Genomic DNA, 19,360 nt, shown 5'->3' with positions numbered 1-19,360 from the left:
GAGAGGGGGTTCACAAGGCTTCTTGGTAATGACGGATGCCCTCATGAGAGACATTGTGGGAAAACGTGTGGTCATGCAGAGAGAAGATGTAGTGAACTGTGAACAAGGTTTTGTCTCTTGGAGTGTCTGGCCTTGCAAGGAGGAGGCGTATATAAGAATGTGTCTGGCTTAAATTTGGATGGGATAGACTAATCCTTGTGTGCCCCTTCACAACATGTGGGCTTGGCAAATCAGTATATTCTCTTGTACTTTAATTAACTGACTTAGAAGCGGGGGTACCCACACATCAGTTCTATGTATATCTGGATGTGTGATGATCCTGCCAATCAATGAAAAGCAGAAATCCTGGACTAAGCATTCGGCAAAGCATACAACACAAGAAAAGACACTGTAAAGATTGGTTATTTTAATGAGTATCTACAATGCAAAGATTCTAGCAAAATACAATATGCATCCTGGAAAGCGAGCATTCCCACTATCCCGTGCACAGGGCCCCACCGCCTGCGATGTCCGATGCCCAGAGGCGCAGTCCGACACTCTTCTGGATATGTCCGCCTCTCTACTTCGACTTAATGTTCAGAACATCCTTCAGCTTCTGACCAGCGTCTGAAAGCCAGTTTCTGCAACAAGAAGAGCACAAGTGAAAACACTAAGACTGCGACACTAACAGAAAAAAAAAGGTGTGCGGGAGGTGAGGTCTATACAGCGATAAAAAGAAAAGACTTAACCCTGTTCCCTCAAGAAGGGGGAGCACTGGCACTACTCTCATCCCTGCTCAATGCCATAAGGTGGGGCACGTGGATGGGCTTCGGGCATGCGCTTGCCTCAGGTCACCCACATAAGGAGGTGCACAGGAAGGGAGGGACTTAACTCAGCCAACGACATTAGGTGGGGCACATTAGTTGACTGTTCACTGCCAGTCACACTAGAAGACTTACCCTTGTTTCAGACGGATAGAAGTCGTGTACATTTAATATTATTGCATAGATTCCTCAGACTCAATATGCAGATAGTTCTGACTGCAGATTGATTTTTCTGAGACTGTTCATTGATTCCTCTAAACTCTGCATCGATTCCTCAGAGATCCTACATTGAATATTTCGATTGTACATTGATTCTTCATAGTCTACACATGTGTTCTCCAGACCGTACATTGGCTTAGAACAGACAGGGGCCTTAGCCTAGTTATTGACAGATGTAATAGCACAGGGAGCAGATTCAGCCAAGTATGGAAAAGATACATAGTAGCTCATTTTAAAGTCTCGATATAATTTGGCGGTGGGGTCTGTTCATATTCACTTTGGCAAGCACATGTCCCCAGCCCTGAGTTGTCATCATTTGCCCGGCGGAGTGGAAAGGTGCAGGGCAAAAGGTGGCGTACAAGCTTGTAGGCTGCCTTTTGCACCGCACATTTGCACTTTGCTGTGCAAATGAGGAAATGCTGCCTAGCATGCTGGCAAGGTAGGTATTGTTTACAATTACCCACTGTATGCCATGCGCTCATGGTAGGCACCGTTTACAATGGATCCCGCCTGCATTTTGCTGCCCCATAAAATCAGTGGTCTGCATAGGGAACCCCAGCATGTGTATAGTAGAGAGGAAGGGAGGAGGTGGAAATGTAAGTTGTGTTCCGCCATTCCTCTCGACCATACAAATGAATGAAAATTGGGCGTGACGTTAATGGAAGGCGTAAAAGTCTTATGCAAGGCTTTTACACCTTCCATTAATGTTACACCCCATCGAACATTAGCCCCAAGACTTTTTCTGAGGGCCCTGGCAATGGCTAAGGCAATGTCATGGAATGTGGAGGAGCAGAGGGGAAATGTATTAGAAGGAAGGTTTTACTGAGGGTCGCATTGTCTGCATTATTTGAGAGAAATACCTAACAGAATGGTGGAGGACAAAGCATTCTTTATTATGGGCATTACTTCATCCTGAGGGTCTCTATGGAACTCTCTCCCTGCTCGCCATTAAAATGCAACCCGATCAGAAGCTAGGAGAAGATACACTTATTCCACTCAGGGGTCTGCAACCCTTGGTTCTCCTGGTGTTTCTGGACTGCCGGTTCCACCAGGCCTATCCAGCATAGCCAATGGTGAGAGATTATGGGAGTCCTAGTACAAAACACCTGGAGAGCCAGCGGTTAGGCATTTGGGATCATGGAAAGCTAAACAGTGAGCTGAGTCTTCATTAGTGTCTCAAACAATATCCTTCCTCTCCTCTCTCCACCCCGTAGACTTTCACATGTTTTGAGCAACTAGTTTATTGCTGTCTTCATGTAAAAAAGTAGCCCAAAAGAAATTTAAAAACATTCTAGATGTCAGACTGTATTTCCAGTAGTACTGCTAGCGCGTCATGTCATCTTGGGGATAGGTAAGGAGTCTGAGATAGGCTAATGCAGGACTCTATAGCTTCCTGGCTCCACTTTAAGATCACTATAGAGTGGCTCACTCTAGGATCAGCTACTCCCTGCAATGTCCAACACCACACACATTCATTGATGATGCTTTGGCAACTCTTGCTCCTTCCACAAAATCCCACAGCTTCTGGCTCGACAAGAAGCTCCCATCGAAGGCCCATGTTGCTAAAAGGCCCAAGCTGCCTCTGCTTTGGAAAATGAAGCCCTTTGTGCAGCGAAACCTCTGTAGAAGAGAAATCCAATCATTGGCATTGACCCTCATTGATGGAGGTAGAGCCGTTCTTATGGGTGCTTCGACGTGTTCCTGACGTTTCCTGGGATGTGCACTTCATGCGGTTGCCAGGTTGGTCACAGGAAGGACACGTGATCCGATTTCGCATCTTAGCCGGCTTGCATTGGCGACCTCTAGAGGATGCATCCATTCTGAAATGGGCTGCCGTGCCTTGAAAGCAATGGGTTGCTTTACAGCATCCCTCCCATTTAGCCAACACATTTCAGATTGCTGGGGTGCGGGGGTCCAGAGTCACAAGGTGCAGGGGCCTCTTATCTTTAAATACACCTGAAACTCGTAAATTTGATTGCAAAACTATCCACGATTCTGGAAGCCTTTTCCAGACAATATCAGCCTGTATCCCCCCCACCCCAATCATTATTTTCCAGAAAGCCCTTAATTCCGTTTTATTTCCAAATCATTCTGTTGTAGCTGCTGGCATTCTGCTCTTCTCAGCCATTTTCCTTTTTATAGGTCGCTGTTGACTTTGCATGCACTGCACACTCTTGAATTCTGGTGTGGTTTATGCACTATAGACATTATTAATATAAAAATAATGCATAGAGACACAGATTGGAGGTGTACGGGCAGATCTTGATGGAAAGACCAGGGAGTCTTGCTGCATCTCCGTCCTTTCTGGCCTAGGTTTCGTCCTACTAACCTCAGATCCTACCTAGACCAAAAAGGCATCTTGTAGACCTCATTTTTAAGTCGCTAATTTCTAGATCGCGCCAATTATCTGGTCGCACCATAGTGCCATCAGGTTTGAGATGGGGCGTGTACGTTGCTTGCCACCACCTGCAGTGACAGTGCTAACAAGACCACAGAGGCTCACACCAAGGGCAGCCCCACAAGCCACACCAGTCAGCTTCCTCGACCTTTGAGGATACCAAAAAGCACTCAACTTTGTAGCCTCCCTTCAGAGAGCCAAATCTGCACCGTGCCCTTTGGCACAGATTTTAATTTTAAACAAAAGATCTAACTGACAAAGAGGCACTTGGAGGCAAAAGGACCTTTATGATAAAGGGCATTATATATCTAATATCAAATTTCATGAACAAACCTGCCCAGAGGCTAAGAATGGAAACTGGAGTGGCAACATTGAAAGTGCTTCAAATTCTTAAAAATGCACTTTCCAGATGGCATGAGATGCAGCTTATCCATCATAAAAAAGTATTGCTATCCCACCAACACAAGAATGATCCTCAAGGATGGGTTTTTACTTTAGGCATACATTTGAAAACATAAGACCAGGATTTCCTGACACTGAAAATTAGAGCCCAATGCGGGAAGGCCAATTGCAAGAACCAGTGGGGTGCCGGATAAGCACACTCTTAGATATCTCCAGTAAAACCTCATTAAATGTATACCGTCCTACAGTAGTTTAAACCCACTAATTAAGTGCATTTCCTGGTTTCATGATGGACCCAACAATTTTTATTTGATGTGCCATTATGATACTGATAAACACATCTCAATGAGCGAGCCTTTCCCTCTTCAATAAAAACAGAATAAGCCATTTGACAAATCACGCATGTCACTAACTGTGCGACCCAGCACCCATCACTGTAATTTCAACTCCGGTTTAGAGCCGCATGAGCAAAGCATTGTGGGTATGCACATTACCCAAAATGCAAAACTTTAACTCTTCAATAAACAAATGTCAGGTCACAACAATTGGCAAGGAGATGGGTCTTGATGGCTGCACCTTCTCAAAATGTAGCCTAATCTCCAACCTGACCGTTTTTGGTTAAAGTTCACACACAAACCCATCCTCCTGCCCACCAGGTTCAGACATATGCATGGAATGGAATCTGCATTGATTGGCAACTGAGATAAGAAAGCGGGAAAGGATCAAGCTGCCATGTGGCGCTGCTTACCCCGTTAGCATCCTGCGATAAGGGTGACCATCCTGTCTTGCTGGGAAATCTAAGCCAGCTGGTTTATGGATTTTCACATAGAGAGATAAAAAACATTATCAGATGAACCCAGTCTCATCTAAGAGAGGCACCTTTAATGTGGGAGCACTGCTGGGCTTCTCCCTTTCCCTGGTCCCGCTTAAGATCGGGCTGGGCTGCACCACAAGGTGTTCAGTGCTTAATTTGTGTGGGTGGGGGATTAGGGGGGAGAGTTGCCAGGGACTTATTTCTGAGCCTGGGTACTTATTTCTGAGCCCAGCTTGATTATGCTATAGCATTTTAGGAACTTTATTATTTCAACAGTCGGTCAGTCCTAATAATAGAACATTCAACCGCAGACTGCACTGGCCAGGGTTTCTACATACTGGTCTGGCTCATTGCTATTCATGATCCCGATGAGCCAGTTTGGCAGGGCAGAATATTTATCCATTTCCATGGATAACAATGAGTTGCAAGATGACAATGCTGGGCACTGATGCCGGCATTGCCTGTGCACTGCTCCACTCAGCTCGCATGGCATTGCTGCAAATTCTGTACTGTAATAATGGGCAGGGTGGGTTGACAACAACAGGGCAGTCACCAGCCAGCAGGCCCAGCACAGGGGTACAGTCAGTGAAGCGGCCAATACCAAAGAGGAAGTTGTTCCTGCCATGAATGGCCACCTACGCAGGAAGAGCTTGCTGCAGTGTTTGACAGGCAAGTTCATCCGTTTAGTCATGACTTTTCCCGCACTTTTCATTCAATTCACCATAGGAGGAAAGCATGTTTGCTCATGTCTTCTGTGGCTAGATGGGTAAAATGTGCTACCTGCCAGCGATACGATCAGAGCATAATGTTAATGCTGATACGTTTCAAAGAAACACTTAAGTTTCAAGACACATCTAATGTTACGTGGATTGATATCTGTACATCGCACAGTGCATCAATCACCCTCAATGGACCGAGTGGCAGCTCAAACCTCAAATATGTTGACACTGCATTGAGCTATGGGTGGTGTCAACAGTGGGCGAGCACTGTCCGCCCTGTTGTGTCACAGGCGTGCTAGAAAATGTTTGCGCCTCTGGCACTTATTTTCTTACAAATTAAGCACTGGGTGGGAGTCGATCACCCATCTTTGAAACTTCCCTTCAAAAACAGGAACAGCTTGATGAGACATAGCAAACTTCAAGAGCACACAGCCAAGACTCAGTATGGTCCGTTTAGCAATCCCAACACTGTCCACACTATAACACGCATGTACTGATGTGCATCCTCACACAAACCCACGCTCGAAGGAAAAAAAAACGAATGCACAGACCACCACACACACACACACACACAACCATAATGCTAAAACATAGCATAACAGATATTGACTAGATAAACAACATAAGTACACAACACAACATATGCTTGTTCGGGGTTCAATCAGGTCAATTTCAAATGACATCTCCACCATACACACCTAGAGGTTTGCTTGACACACAGAGGCAGTTTCCTTTTGAACTGCACGCAGCAACACAACAGCACCGTAATCTTGGCTATGGATCAGGAGATATTAAATTATACTTTTGGTGTCCCGGTTTGACATCTCATGCGAGTTTTTGATTGAAGATGTGTGAGCTGCGTTTGCAGCAATGCATCGTTACTAATTTCGGAATGATATTCAGTATGTTCACACACCGTCTCGTTTGTTCATTACATAAAGGTCAATCACATCACAGATGAGGGTAAAATGTACTCTGTTGTTAAGAGAAGGATGTTTCCATCTTTAAAACTAATTCATGGATCCAGGATTAGGTCGATCAGGAAAAGTGTAGGGCGGTTTATAGTCAAAATGTCGAAAACAAAATGTCGACAAACAAAAATGTCGAAAATAATAATGTCGACATCCTATACTTATAATGTAAAAAGTCATTTTTTCGAAAAAAAAATGTCGACAAAAAAAATTTCACTTAAAACTATCAACACCTCACCCAACACCCCCCTGCCACCCCCCACACCCCTCACCACCACCCTCCCACCCCTCATACTCAACACATTCTAATTATATATTTATTTATTTATTTTTTCAATAAATAAATAACCAAAAAGAGTATCATTTACTATTGGGGGGAGGTCCCCCCAACCCCCCCTCACCCAACACCCCCCTGCCACCCCCCACACCCTCCCCAACCACCCTCCCACCCCTCATACTCAACACATTCTAATTATATATTTATTTATTTTTTCAATAAATAAATAACCAAAAAGAGTATCATTTACTATTGGGGGGAGGTCCCCCCAAACCCCCTTACCCAACACCCCCCCCCCCACACCCCCTCCAACCACCCTCCCACCCCTCATACTCAACACATTCTAATTATATATTTATTTATTTATTCTTACAATAAATACAAAATTTCGAAAAAATATCGAAAAATGTCGACATTTTTGTTTGTCGACATTATTGTTTTTCGACATTTATTTGTCGACATTTTGACTGTCGACATTTTGACTGTCGACATTATGACTGCCCACCGTGTAGGGCTCTTCAAAAACTACCTGCACTTGTGTGAGCTGCAAAGGATTTTCAACGCCTTTACCACCCCTTGCAGACAAAGAAGAAATCATCAGGTCAGCACTTATTCCAAGGCTTCTCTGGAGCAATGCACTGCCTTTTACTCTGGCCTGACAAACACATTTGCTGCCAAACTGCTAAGAGCAGTGGCGTGCCTGTGGCCGCAGGAAGTATAACCAATGTTCTAGGGCAAGAGAGATATACAGTTCCAAGGCATGTTGCATGATATGCCCCCTTATTGTGCAATCCTGCTGCTAGCCACCGGGTCTGGCAGACATGATCTGATATCATAGGTCATTTACAAGGCGCCATGGGGGTCTCCGTTTGCAGATGGACCAGCCGCCTCTAATGACAATCTCTTCTGCAACCAGCTAGCACACATACTTGTGAGCTGAAAGTCTAGACAGTGGTTCTCGATATCCCGGCTCAGGAGCAGGAGCACAGCTGTGCGTTTGTTATCCCTCTAATCTGGCAGCCTCGCCCTTGAAACAGTCCTGGGATGTCTCCCCAAGCACTGCAGAGCTTTGTCGTCACTCGCTCTGTCCTTCAATGCAGCTTCCTCCGCATTGATTTCTCTCAGTACAGATCACCTTGCAAGGCTTCTTTCCAAGTCTGGGGGTCTCAGATCCCAATGAGGAGTGCATTCTCATCGTTCAAACTTCACAGGATATTTTAATGGGGGACCTTGGTTTCGCACGGGTTATGTGGTCCGCCAAAAGCTACAGCATGGCAAAACTCTCCACAGATCTGGTAAGGACCAGTTTGCAGTAGTCAAACCAGCGTCAAAACCATATATGAACCCTTCTGAATCACCAAACATGACTCCATTGGAAGCAATATCCAGCTGCCAGCAGCACCTAGACTTTAAGAGGGATCTCCAGTAGGAATCAACCTGGGTACGGACAGGTCAGGGCCCCAAGAAAGGTCTCCAACCAGGTGATCTTTTTCACTGAGGGAAACGGGTTATATGGTGTTTCTCCGATACTCTGAAGCTTAGAGCTTCTGGGGTGCACATCATGAATTGCCCCCCCTATAGGGACCTGGGAATCAAAGCCTGGATGATACAAAATCGGACGATAGAATGGATCCCACCAAGGTTTATTACTGCACCCTTGAGATCCTCCATGTACTTAAGGAGGTATCAATATCCAGAGTTAATTTAAAAAGGAGCTCAAGACCCTCCTTTTCAAGGAGCCCCTTCTTCACGCACTGTAGACACTCACGATGCCACCCACCAGCCGACCCCACCTCACCCCTAATAACTGCTCTGTTGGCTTAACTTTAATGTATGGGAGGTATGGGTATAAATTAGGGTGTGGAAGGGATAGGGGGGCTGCCGGGGTCTCCCCACATTAAAAAATAAAAGTAGAAAAAGTAAAAAGAAGACGTGGTTTTTCAGCGAAATGGATTCGGTGAAATCTCCAGTAGGAGAAACAAATGTGAAGAAATCACATACATCCCTGCTGCGTACCTTGGTGTTAAGAGGTATTGCCCTAACCTCTTAGACACAGACTACAGAAAATAATACACAAAAGATCCATTGCGCTGATCCCAACAATAATACTTCATTTTAATAAAACAAGTCAGTTTGTATCAACATTCAATCTTTAATCTAACAAAGAAGGTCTGTGCCCTAGCCACGGCGACATGTTTCGACAATTTGTGCTCTTTTTCAAGGCTGTACAGTGGCAAGAAGTTGATAGAAAATTGTTCACTGATTTGTCGCTATTAATATCAAACCAGTATGCCAATCTGTGTATTTCTTAGGCTGGCGCTAATATTAGATGTTAATGTGACTGTAACCAGTGGGGTTTGTAATGTTTCAAATAAGAATGTCCTGAAAGGTACACTCTGCTGTGATCGGCGTCCCACGTGTAAGTACCATTTTGGTTGGGATGACCACAGTGTCTTATTTTCTATTGCTTATTAAAGCAGGATTGTAATGAGCATGGTTGAGGGCACAACTAGGGTCGGATCAACAGTCTGCAACCATTGGTTCTCCAGATATTTTGGAAAACTCCCTCGGACCCATGAGGGTATGTGGGCCTGTTGAAATGCCCACTCACCGTGCATCTGATTTGGGGACATGATTTTCTAACCAGTAAACGCCTGAAATGCTTCTGCTGTGTTGGCAACCTGTCATCTTTAGTATTAGTTCCTTGTGTTTCCTCTACAGAACTGCCGAAGAAAAATCGGGCCGTTCTTTAAACCAATTTCCCTCAAACAGTTCTTAAGTGCAAATGCTGCACCGTTTGGAACCATTAAATAAAATAAACGCCATTAAATTTAAAAGTGGGGTGGGGAAGCAACACCTTAACCCCAAGCCTCCTGGTCGTCTGGGTCCCGCACAAACCACCTTGGGTGACATATTAATGCCCCACCAGTTTTAAAATTCGTAAACTGCCACTGCTGAGGTAAGACCGGCTTTTGGTGGACTGCTTCACCCAATCTCATGTTTTTTTCCTTCAACATATGGTGTGGTGTTTCAGCTCAAACACCACTTATTCGTGTGTGCTCATTTCACCCATTCTTAACATTATGTTTGCCCAATATGTGCATTGCAAACTTGTATACTTTTACAATAAGCATGCACACGCATTCCCTCAACATAATAACCTCATACGCCAAGGGCCCTCTCTTTAGAGTTGCAACAGTCACTTTGAAGTTTAAGCATACCGTGTAATGGATCCGATACAGACTTCCACTTGTATTTGCACACGTTTGTTGGGCAAGCAAAAGTCCATACCGAAACAGTGTGACGTAAAATGGGATAATGATATGAGGCGAGGGCCCAGTGGCAATGAACGAGTTCTTCCCGTGTGTGTGTTGTAAATTGACATGAATACTTTATCGGCGTTTCCTCGTGTTCGGTAAAAAGTCAGGATCACAGGCTACAAATGGTGATGGATGCCCAAAAAAGCAACAACGGTGATTGTCAGGACTAATGAATTGCAGAGCTCCAAACAAGCATTACAGATTAATGTTAGCAACAGTGTTTGATAATGATAGCACAGTTCTTGATGTGCAAGACGACAGCTTTTTATTTTGCTTATTATTCCTGAGAGAAAACATATGAGTGTTATTTCAGGTATATTCTTAATGTAAGGCTATTTTGTTTAAATAATGTTTGAAACCCCAGTAAATTCAAATGACTAACAGTATCCACGCACTGATTATCTTAAAAGCGTCAGTCGGAGGAAAATGTGTTTTTGCCACCAGAAATGACCTACAGATGAGAAAACTTGTCTGTGCTCTGAATTTGATAAAAATGTTAATGATAAAAATGTTTATTGGAAAGGGTCCACTTACTGACAAAATAAACTGGCGATTAACCTTAAAAAAAAATTATAAATAAAAGGGTTCTTTGAAACCATGCCCGCCCGAGGAAGGCGTCTCCCTTCAACAGAGAGCCAACTTGCCACCTCCCCACACATGTGCCTTGCTGGCCCTCCAATGCAGATTTCACTGGCTCCGATTCCTGCCCTTGGGGGCTCACAGATGACACATAGTTGTGTGCACGGTTTTTCCCAAACCCACGTTTTTCTGCAACATGGTAAAACGCCTTGCCATGGCGTTGCAGCTCACAAGCCATTAAATGGCGCAATTACTTGTGCAGCTTTGAAGCATTCTTAACTAAGCTGTGCCCAGTATAGGCATTGCACGCTTTTTGTTTATTAGAAATGTAGAACAGAAGGAATAAAAGGACAAACGAATTAACGAAACACTTATGCAAAGAAGGAAAAAGAAAGCAAGATCAAAAGAAAGAAAGGGCTGGTATCAGCCCGGCACCCCGGTGCCGCCTAGACATGGGGTGCAGGCTCCACGTACACATTAAACACATGTCCTTGTTTGGACAAACTTAAACCATTGCCAAATGGTTACACTAACACTGCTGCAAACATATGCATTGTAAGTGTGCGTGCTGTACATATTAGCACTGCCTGAAATTCTGCAATGGCACATACTTACCGGTCTGGAATGGGGCCAGTCCCTAGAGCAGGTAGAAGGTTAAAACCCCTGCCTTCTGTGCAGTTTATGTGCTCCGGCCTAGTGCATCACTGACTCACATGTTTCCCTGCAAGAGGCTGCACCCCCCCTGCCCCCCCCCGCCTCCCTGCGATTAGCGTGCATGTCAGCGGAGTCCCTCTGGCCCTTCTCATTTGCACCTACCCCCCCACCCCCCCAACTCCCCTCTCCTGCATGGACCAAGCCTTCTCTTCCACCCCTTCCCCTTCACATCATAAGGTGTTCGCTTGTGGAGTGACCTTACCTCATCTTTTTGGCCCCCTCACTGTCGTGGAGACCTTGGAAAGCCTTCTTGGTTTTATCACCTATGTCGCTGGCAATTTCCTTGACCTTATGACCAAATTTTTTCAGGTGCTCTCCAACACCGGGTGACTCTTCCGCACTGGCATAGTCTGAGAGAGAGAGGGAGAGAGAAAGAGAGAGAAAATGAAGGCCCCAATGGAACAGGAGACAGTGGGTTCCTATGATCTTTTGGTGGAGTCGAGGCCACACGCGACTAGCAGCCCTACACTGGCACCATGAGCGGCGCACCATGGGAGACAGCAGAGGCCTTGTGGAGGTGGGGGGACAATGAGTGGGCTAAAGCCCCGTGTCGTTTGGTTGTAGCCCAGGATGGAAGCTCAGGGGCTACAACCAAAAGGCTATAGCTAGCCCCGAGTACCGACAGTCCCAACATTAGTGTAGCCCGTATCTTTTCCAGACCTAGTAACAGCCCTGGTAGATAGTCAACCAGTCAGGATGTTCCAAGGGTTTATGCTGACCCAGACAAAGAGCTATTATGGGGCTCCCCACCCCTCCCGCCTGCAACATCTGACCTAGATTTGAGGATCGTAGGGTAAAATGGCCTCCCTTGTCCCTCTAGCTGGTGGCGCCATAGGCAGCTGCCCGCACTTCCATTCCTAAAGCATCGGTCATGTTCCCAATCACGAGCCAGGCCAACTCAGAGGGACAGCCCCTGTCCTGCACTGAAGCAATGGGTCAGTCAGGCAAATGTGTAAGGAACTGGCCCAATGTGTAATTGTGATGTAAACACGCACACCATCTAGGGCATAGGCACTTCCGGCTGCTGTTATACTGCACTGTGAAGCCTAAGCAAATGTTGCTCAGCACTTCCACGGAGATAATCTCAGACCTGGCTACAAAGAGACAGGCATACTTCAAGGGAGTATGACAACAAAAAGACGGATATATAAAGTCAGTGACGGGGGCTAACCCCCGTCGGTGAGGGTGGCTAGGCAAAGCATGCATTACATGTACCCGAATGCCAGGCTTCACGCCCCGTCCAGGCCATATACAGCAAGACCTCACCTGCTGCATCAAGGTCACGTGTGATCATGTAAATAAACCGTAAAACCATCATCCCTCCTCTTCCCCCCTTCCAAAAATAGTGCCCCGGAAGAGCATGTGGAAACCTGTGCTTTGGCAGGTATAAGTGTGGCATGGCACAGTCACGGTGTCAATGAAGTCGGTGGGGGGCGCAGACTTTGTGCAGATGCTGCACATGTGTAGTATAATATACCAAGTACATCTTCGTGTTTATGCACGTGACCACGTAAACACACGTGACTGGTTGGAAGCCAATGCTAGCGTGGTGCTGCTTGGACTCTTGGGAGAGTCTCCCGCTCCGGCTGTTCGGCGTGGGTGCCTCGCACTGCATATATCCCAGCGCCCTCTGAGCAGGCCGCAGAGGAGAGTGGCGCTGCAGAGCACATGACTAGCGGAGCGGCGCACAGGCTGCTGGGAGTCAGAAGGCCAGGACTGCAGCTGGTGGAAGGGGGCAGTCGTACTCAGAGAACACATTTCTGTGCTGAGCCGCGGGTACACAGTGCCCACAGGACATGTGCTACATTCCTGACCTGAAGGAGCAGAACCTGCACATTAACGCCTCAAATCACGGGTTCTCCCATTGTTACAGAAAGACATAGCGCTCGGAAACAGCCAGAAAGTGCCATGTGCGCTCTACAAAAATCATAAATAAATATTGAGTCTTCTACCAATTTGAATCTGATCCTAGAGGAAAACACCAGAATTCAAAATAAAAAAATAAAAAGAAAAAAAAAACACACCAACCGAGGGTGATTTTGTGGCAAAAAGAGCTGAAGGTGAAAAGAGGTCCAATGCTGGCCATTGGTGGATGGTGGCCCCTTCCAATTTTTAGTTATGACTTTAGGTGGTGCTTTATCACCATCTAAGACAAAACAATTGCATTGAGGTGCAGATAGTAGAGCATTACAAATCAGGTGAGAGACACATTTTGAGGGTGCTGTTTACTTATCTACCCACTCTTTGACTTTCTCAGGCTATGCTAATCCCTGTGGTCAGTCCCTCCGACTACCTGCTCCACCCTGCCAAAATGCGTCGGCTCAATCAAGCAGTAACATCGAAGTGTTGTGTAGGCCGGAGAGTGCTATTCTAAGCAGTCTTCTGATAGTTAATGGCTTAATTAAAGCTGTGAATGTGCTATAGGGCGCCATTAAAATGTTTAAACAAAGTATGTCTTCTGCCACTTTATTTATAAGCACTGCAGTCCGGTTAAAAACAAGTATTGGCAAAGCCAACCGTTTTGGCTTGTGCATATTCATTAGACAGGCATGTGTGAGGCGCTGCTATCCTACGTCCAGATAACCACACCTGGCAGTGCCTGACAAATGCCAATTCCATCCCTACACTAAAGCGCTAACTGTTGGCTTTGCCAATGCTTGCTAGAGAGGGACATCACCCGCCAACAATGACTAAAAGCAGGTGGATGACAAGTGGGCACATGGCATTTTGGGGAGTATCTAAGTCTTGATAGCATATAAAGCAAGCATTGGCAAAGGCAAGAGTTTTGGCTTTTGTGCAGGCATTTGCCAAGAACTGACATAGTGGGACGATCTGACCATAAGATGGCGTCAGCTCACAAATTATGTGAGTAGCTGGGCATGTGAAGGAAAGTCCTGGAAAAGGACTATTAAGGAGTCAAAACTGAAGGATTTACATTTGAACAGGAATTCATTTCAAGGAACTGATGTGAGTACACACACATTGCTTAAAAACCAAGTAGCTGAAAGCACACGTGTTAGAAGCACTTTATTACACTTGGATCTGAATTGAGATAACAACGGCAGCCCCATAAAAGCCCACAGATCAACATCAATATGGTACTGCCTGATGCGGGATCCCAGGAGGAGTGTTTTGGGCAGGAAGGGGCCCATCATCAATGGGAATGCCCACAGGCATCAGAATGGCCATGAACCGTCAATGGGTAGGTAAAAAGACAAACAACACACAGTTGTACCCTCCTCACATAGATCGCCCTCCTGTCTGTATTCCCCGTAGTTTAGGCTTAATAGCCATAAATGAGAAGAACATCTACTTCAAGAAGTACAATTCCAGCTATGAAATGATAACCCAGCCTTGGCCTTTAAGATGCTGCCAATTTGCATTGTGGTACATGTAGTGGTGCATTTACAAGCAGGGTAATTACATGCATAAGAGGAATGCAAAATGATATGCACTAAACAGAATGGCATGAAGACATTGTATGAGATGTCTATTTCTGCATTTTTGTTTAACATACGTGTAAATGAAACAGTGATTTTCAGTGAGAAAAGCGGGCAGTAGTGCCGCAAATTACTAGCTTCAGTGAGCTACAGATTTTTCAGACTCGGAGGATACATTTACGTGTATGCTACCTGTGTGCTACCTGCCTGTTCGATATCCGAGATGATCTTTATTATTATTGACAAGATTAGAGGGATAGAATCAGGGAAGGTGGGTATGGTGGAAGAAGTGAGAATGAAAGATGGGTAGATAGGAGGAGTGTTCGGGAGGAGGAGTGTTCGGGAGATGGGAGACACTGCAAGAGATTTGGTTCGAATCCGGATGTTTGGGCAGGGTCCCCATATAAAATATTGCCCCCAAGCCCAGCAACATTAAGCCTACTGATGTCCATATTGCACTCCAGGAGGGCCTTTAGGTTATACACTAGAAGTAGAATCGTTCAAATGTCTAACCCTCGTGAGATTATTGGGAAGCTCTCACTTGTTCAGGTTCTGTTAAATGCTAAGCACAATAGATGCCACTCTCCACAGGGTTTGGTTTTCATGTGTACTGTATAGCTTCGAAAGGATTGGGTGCTGTGTGGGGAATTGATTACTCAGGTGTTACATACACCTTACAATTACTCCTCACTTTAAGAGTGAAGAACATGTGAGAGAAACCTTCTTTAAAAAGCTAAAACAGATGCTACCTTTTCCCCAAAAGAGGCCGGCAAGCACTTGTCTTGCTGTAATGTCACTTCCTTTGACATCATTTCCTGACACATTGTTGTTCAATGCACATGTTAATGTGAGTCCCCATTACCCATTAATGTTTTAGGACTTGTGCCGTGGAGCAATGCTCTGTGCTGTAACTATAGGTCCTTCACCTTCCCTGTACAAGCAAAGCCCACTTCCCAATGGAATAATGTAGTGATTGCTCCATACCTGGACTTGTGTAGTCCTCTGTGAATAGTGTAGAAGGGTGGACTATGAACATTCAGCATTAGTTGCTAAAGAGCAGCAGAAGACATATTGTGTGCTCCTTCTGCACAAATCTACTCTGGGGGGCGAATTCTCTGATCTTAATCCCCCAAACATCCCAGCAATCTGCTATGATGGGCTTCTGGCCCCACCCTGATCAAACAGGGTTGGACTCATTAACAATAATGCTCTCTCTGTTCAGATGTCTCTGAAGCTTACTATTAGGGTCGTTGATGGCATAAACGTACGCTCACAGATCATGGTTTGCACTAGTGATAATAGGCCATAGTATTAGACCTAGAGAAAACATTAATTACGATGGTGCAAAAGTGCATTGAAAGGATAAATGTCAAATTCATGTTTCTGCTAGGGCTCTTTTAACTCTAGTGTTAAGGCCATCCAAAATTGCCCTTCCATGCAAAGTTTCTGTGAAGAGGCCCTTCCAGACTAAAATCGCAGTGAACCTCAAACCTGTAGCTTATTTACAGTTATCTGCACTGGGCCCTCAACTCAATTAAACAACATGTTTCAACTCACCAACTAAATGTGTTGAGCCAAATGGATTTCAGGAGGTTTGCGGGTGTCTGGATACTGGGCTCTCAGCGCCCAATGAAAGGAGGCTGGCAGCTGACTGTTTATCCACTCCCCAACATTAAACAATTCTTTAGGGCATTGATCTCCAATTCAGCTCCTCCAACTACCACCCTAATAAGGAGGGCCTAGGTCTGAGTAGGGCTGAGGAAGAAGGCCATTGTGGCAGGACAGAACAGGCACTGTGGAGCTTAGGGTGCTCCAAAGAGTCATTTGGCAGTAGAGAGTTGTTACATGTTAGCATATACCTAGGTAACTTGCCTGCTGCCAAATTTTGGTCGTTTGCAGGAGCAGTGCAAAATTGCAAGGCAAAAGGCAGCATACACATGCACCATTGCACTCCGCTGGGCAGGAAGCGTTTACTTTCAATTGTAAGGTGAGCTTGGCAGGCAGCATTTACAATGGAGCCCTATGCCCCCCCTGCTTTATGCTGGTGCATAAAGCAGCCAGACCCCATAGGGATCTCCAGCATTTGTGTCGGCATGAAAGTTAATGCCTGCGCAAATGGTGAAGCATTTGTATGGCGGAGAGGAAGGAAGGCACCGGAAACACAAATTGCATTCCGCCCCTCCTCTACACAAAACAAATGCATGAAAATGTGGCGTGGCTTGGCATGGTTGAAGGACGTAAAACCCCACACGGATTTTACAACTTTCAATCACTTTATGCCACAAGGAAAAGGAACTCCTCAGCATCTTCATTAAACTGGGGGCATGGACCTGACCCGTCAGTTCCACTGAGTGAATTGGGGGGAGTCACATACTTCCCAGAATCGACCTGTGAGTACAACCTGGTACCATGGTATGACGCACAGCGAAGAGAACCCGATTGGTTGAAAAACGTGGCTCTCATTTACCTGCCATCACAGTCAGCGCCACCAGCAGCACAGCAACCGATAAAAGCAACTTCATTGTGGCTTCGATGACAAATTAATCCCTGTGGCAGGAAATATAAAGAAAATACATTGGACATCCTGATGACCATATCTACAAATACCACACCCTTCCAGCCAGCGGAAGAGGCTCGCGGGTATTAAATAGAAGGTCAACCATTAGGAAGAAACCTCGCCCATCACAGGAGACCTCATCCATCTGAAAGAGAGCTCTGTCCTGGGATGACCCCTAAGCATCACAAAGAGACCTCACCCCTCAGAAAGAGACCTCATGCCCCCAAAAGGGAGATCTGTCCTGGGATGACCCCCAAGCAGCACAAAGAGACCTCACCCCGCAGAAAGAGACCCAATGCACCCAAAAAGGAGATCTGTCCTGGGATGACCCCCAAGCATCAGAAAGAGACCTCATCCCTCAGAAAGAGACCTCATGCACCCAAAAAGGAACTCTGTCCTGGGATGACCCCCAAACATCACAAAGAGACCTCACCCCTCAGAAAGAGACCCAATGCACCCAAAAGGGAGATCTGTCCTGGGATGACCCCCACGCATCAGAAAGAGACCTTGTCCCTCAGAAAGAGACCTCATGCACCCAAAAGGGAGATCTGTCCTGGGATGACCCCCACGCATCAGAAAGAGACCTCGTCCTTCAGAAAGAGACCTCATGCACCTAAAAGGGAGATCTGTCCTGGGATGACCCCCAAGCATCTGAAAGAGGACTCATCCCTCAGAAAACGACCTCTTCCACCCAAAAAACGACCTCTTCCACCCAAAAAGAGACCTCGGCCATGGGAAGACCTCACCCCTCCTCCCCATACTATCAGAATGAGACCCCACCCACGGGAAGATCCCAAAAAAGAGACTGCAAGCATCAGAAAGAGTGACTGGCCATAAGTAAGACAGCCCATCCTCTGGAAAGGCACCATCCCCCGCCCCTCCAAGCCATCAGAAAGGTCCCCCAGTCCCTAAATATAACGTACACCGTCAAGAAAGCCGAACATAAGAAAAGTATAATAATATGCGTGTAAGAGAGTCCAGAAGAAGACCGAGGGGCCCGGTCCCGCCCGCCAGAAAGAGTCACAATCATCAGAAGACTCCCAACCACGCAGAGGACCGGAGGACCAGTCCCTGGAATAGCCCCTGACCGACCGCTGCGTTCCCGCCCGGGACAAGCCCTGCGAGTCGAGATCCCAGCGTCTTGAACGAGTGGAGGGGCTGCGCCGCCTCTCCAACCATCGTTCCCTTTCGAGGAACCTACCTGCCCCACCAAGAGGGAGCGCATAGAGTTTCCCGGGTCTCGAGATATCACGCCGCAGAAGATCTCCCCCCCGCCGCCCCGGAGATGCTTCGCGCCGACTCACCTCACAGATGACGAAGATTCTGCTGAAGCCGCGGCTCCCTGGGCTTCATATACGACGCCTGACCTCTCCGGTGGCTCCTCCCCTTCTCTCCCTGCAACAACACATGTAGGAAAAAAAGTCAAAACTAAAACCAAGTGCGAGGGATATGTACTCCCCATCCCCTGAGTACACAGGGAACGGGGTGGGGGCGGGGGAGCTCTGCGGTGGACGTTGAAGAAGAGAGGGTTTGTGGGGTTCTTTGTTTTTTTGTACATTGCAATATTGAATCAATTTAAAATATGTTCATTGAGGACTGGAGCATTGCACCCACAGAGGGGGGCATGTAGTACCTGAGAAAACTGCGGGGCGTGCAAGAAACACACTAGGGATACGGATGCGAGATGCCAACTCTAAGGGGCAATACTCTCCCACTCAGTGACCGTGAGTCTCACACCCTGGTGTCTAACTTACATTTGCCTGCTGTGAGACTCGCGTCTTGGAGCACAGTCTTAGTGTTGCGCAGCATCAATAACCCAACTGATCTGAATAACGTTTTACCACTACCTTCGGACGAAAACCCTCAGATCTCACGCGTTGGACCTCCTCCTGTGAATACCGCGGGAGTGTTTGGGGCAGAAGCCCGGACCCTCTGTCTTCCGCCCTCTCCTTCAGCGAGCCTCCGGCAGGACGTCACGGGAAAAGCTTCTTGTTTCTGCGTCAGGTTTTCACTGACGCGGGACATCTTGTCCTGGATTTCCGCTGTCGAGGCAAACCGTGCTTGGTTACCCCTGCGTGTAGAGCAGTGGTCTTCAACCTGTGGGGCTGCCGCCCCTGGGGGATCCGAAGTGTGTGGGGGAAAGGGGT

General features: G+C 46.5%; 1 protein-coding gene across 3 annotated transcripts; it reads right to left on the bottom strand.

The window, feature by feature from the left end:
• Positions 1-391: 391 nt before the first annotated feature.
• Positions 392-19,021, bottom strand: APOC1 (apolipoprotein C1). 3 transcript variants are annotated; one of them, XM_069641022.1, is made up of 5 exons: positions 18,968-19,021; positions 18,518-18,608; positions 17,124-17,203; positions 11,419-11,566; positions 392-620 (listed from the first exon to the last, which is right to left on the bottom strand). In XM_069641022.1, the coding sequence occupies exons 3-5, from the start codon at positions 17,176-17,178 to the stop codon at positions 560-562; spliced, it is 264 nt and encodes an 87-aa protein (XP_069497123.1). In that variant the 5' UTR covers positions 17,179-17,203; positions 18,518-18,608; positions 18,968-19,021; the 3' UTR covers positions 392-559. The 3 variants fall into 3 exon arrangements, with proteins under 3 accessions (XP_069497123.1, XP_069497124.1, XP_069497122.1); XM_069641023.1 differs by having other exon boundaries at positions 18,847-18,971; XM_069641021.1 differs by lacking the exon at positions 18,968-19,021 and having other exon boundaries at positions 18,415-18,536.
• Between the last annotated feature and the right edge of the window lie 339 nt (positions 19,022-19,360).

The sequence above is a fragment of the Ambystoma mexicanum genome, chromosome 1q (assembly GCF_040938575.1).
Source record: "Ambystoma mexicanum isolate Mex_15411 chromosome 1q, UKY_AmexF1_1, whole genome shotgun sequence".
Lineage (NCBI taxonomy): Eukaryota > Metazoa > Chordata > Amphibia > Caudata > Ambystomatidae > Ambystoma > Ambystoma mexicanum.
Note: the sequence above shows the minus strand (reverse complement) of the source record. Positions and strands in the feature narration are given on the sequence as shown.

Excerpts from the sequence above, each read along its gene's own strand:
- APOC1 (XM_069641022.1), bottom strand. The coding sequence starts at position 17,178 with ATGAAGTTGCTTTTATCGGTTGCTGTGCTGCTGGTGGCGCTGACTGTG. Across the intron at positions 11,567-17,123 it reads GGCGCTGACTGTGATGGCAG|ACTATGCCAGTGCGGAAGAG; the intron begins GTAAATGAGAGC and ends TCTCTCTCTCAG. Across the intron at positions 621-11,418 it reads GAGGGGGCCAAAAAGATGAG|AAACTGGCTTTCAGACGCTG; the intron begins GTAAGGTCACTC and ends TTCTTGTTGCAG.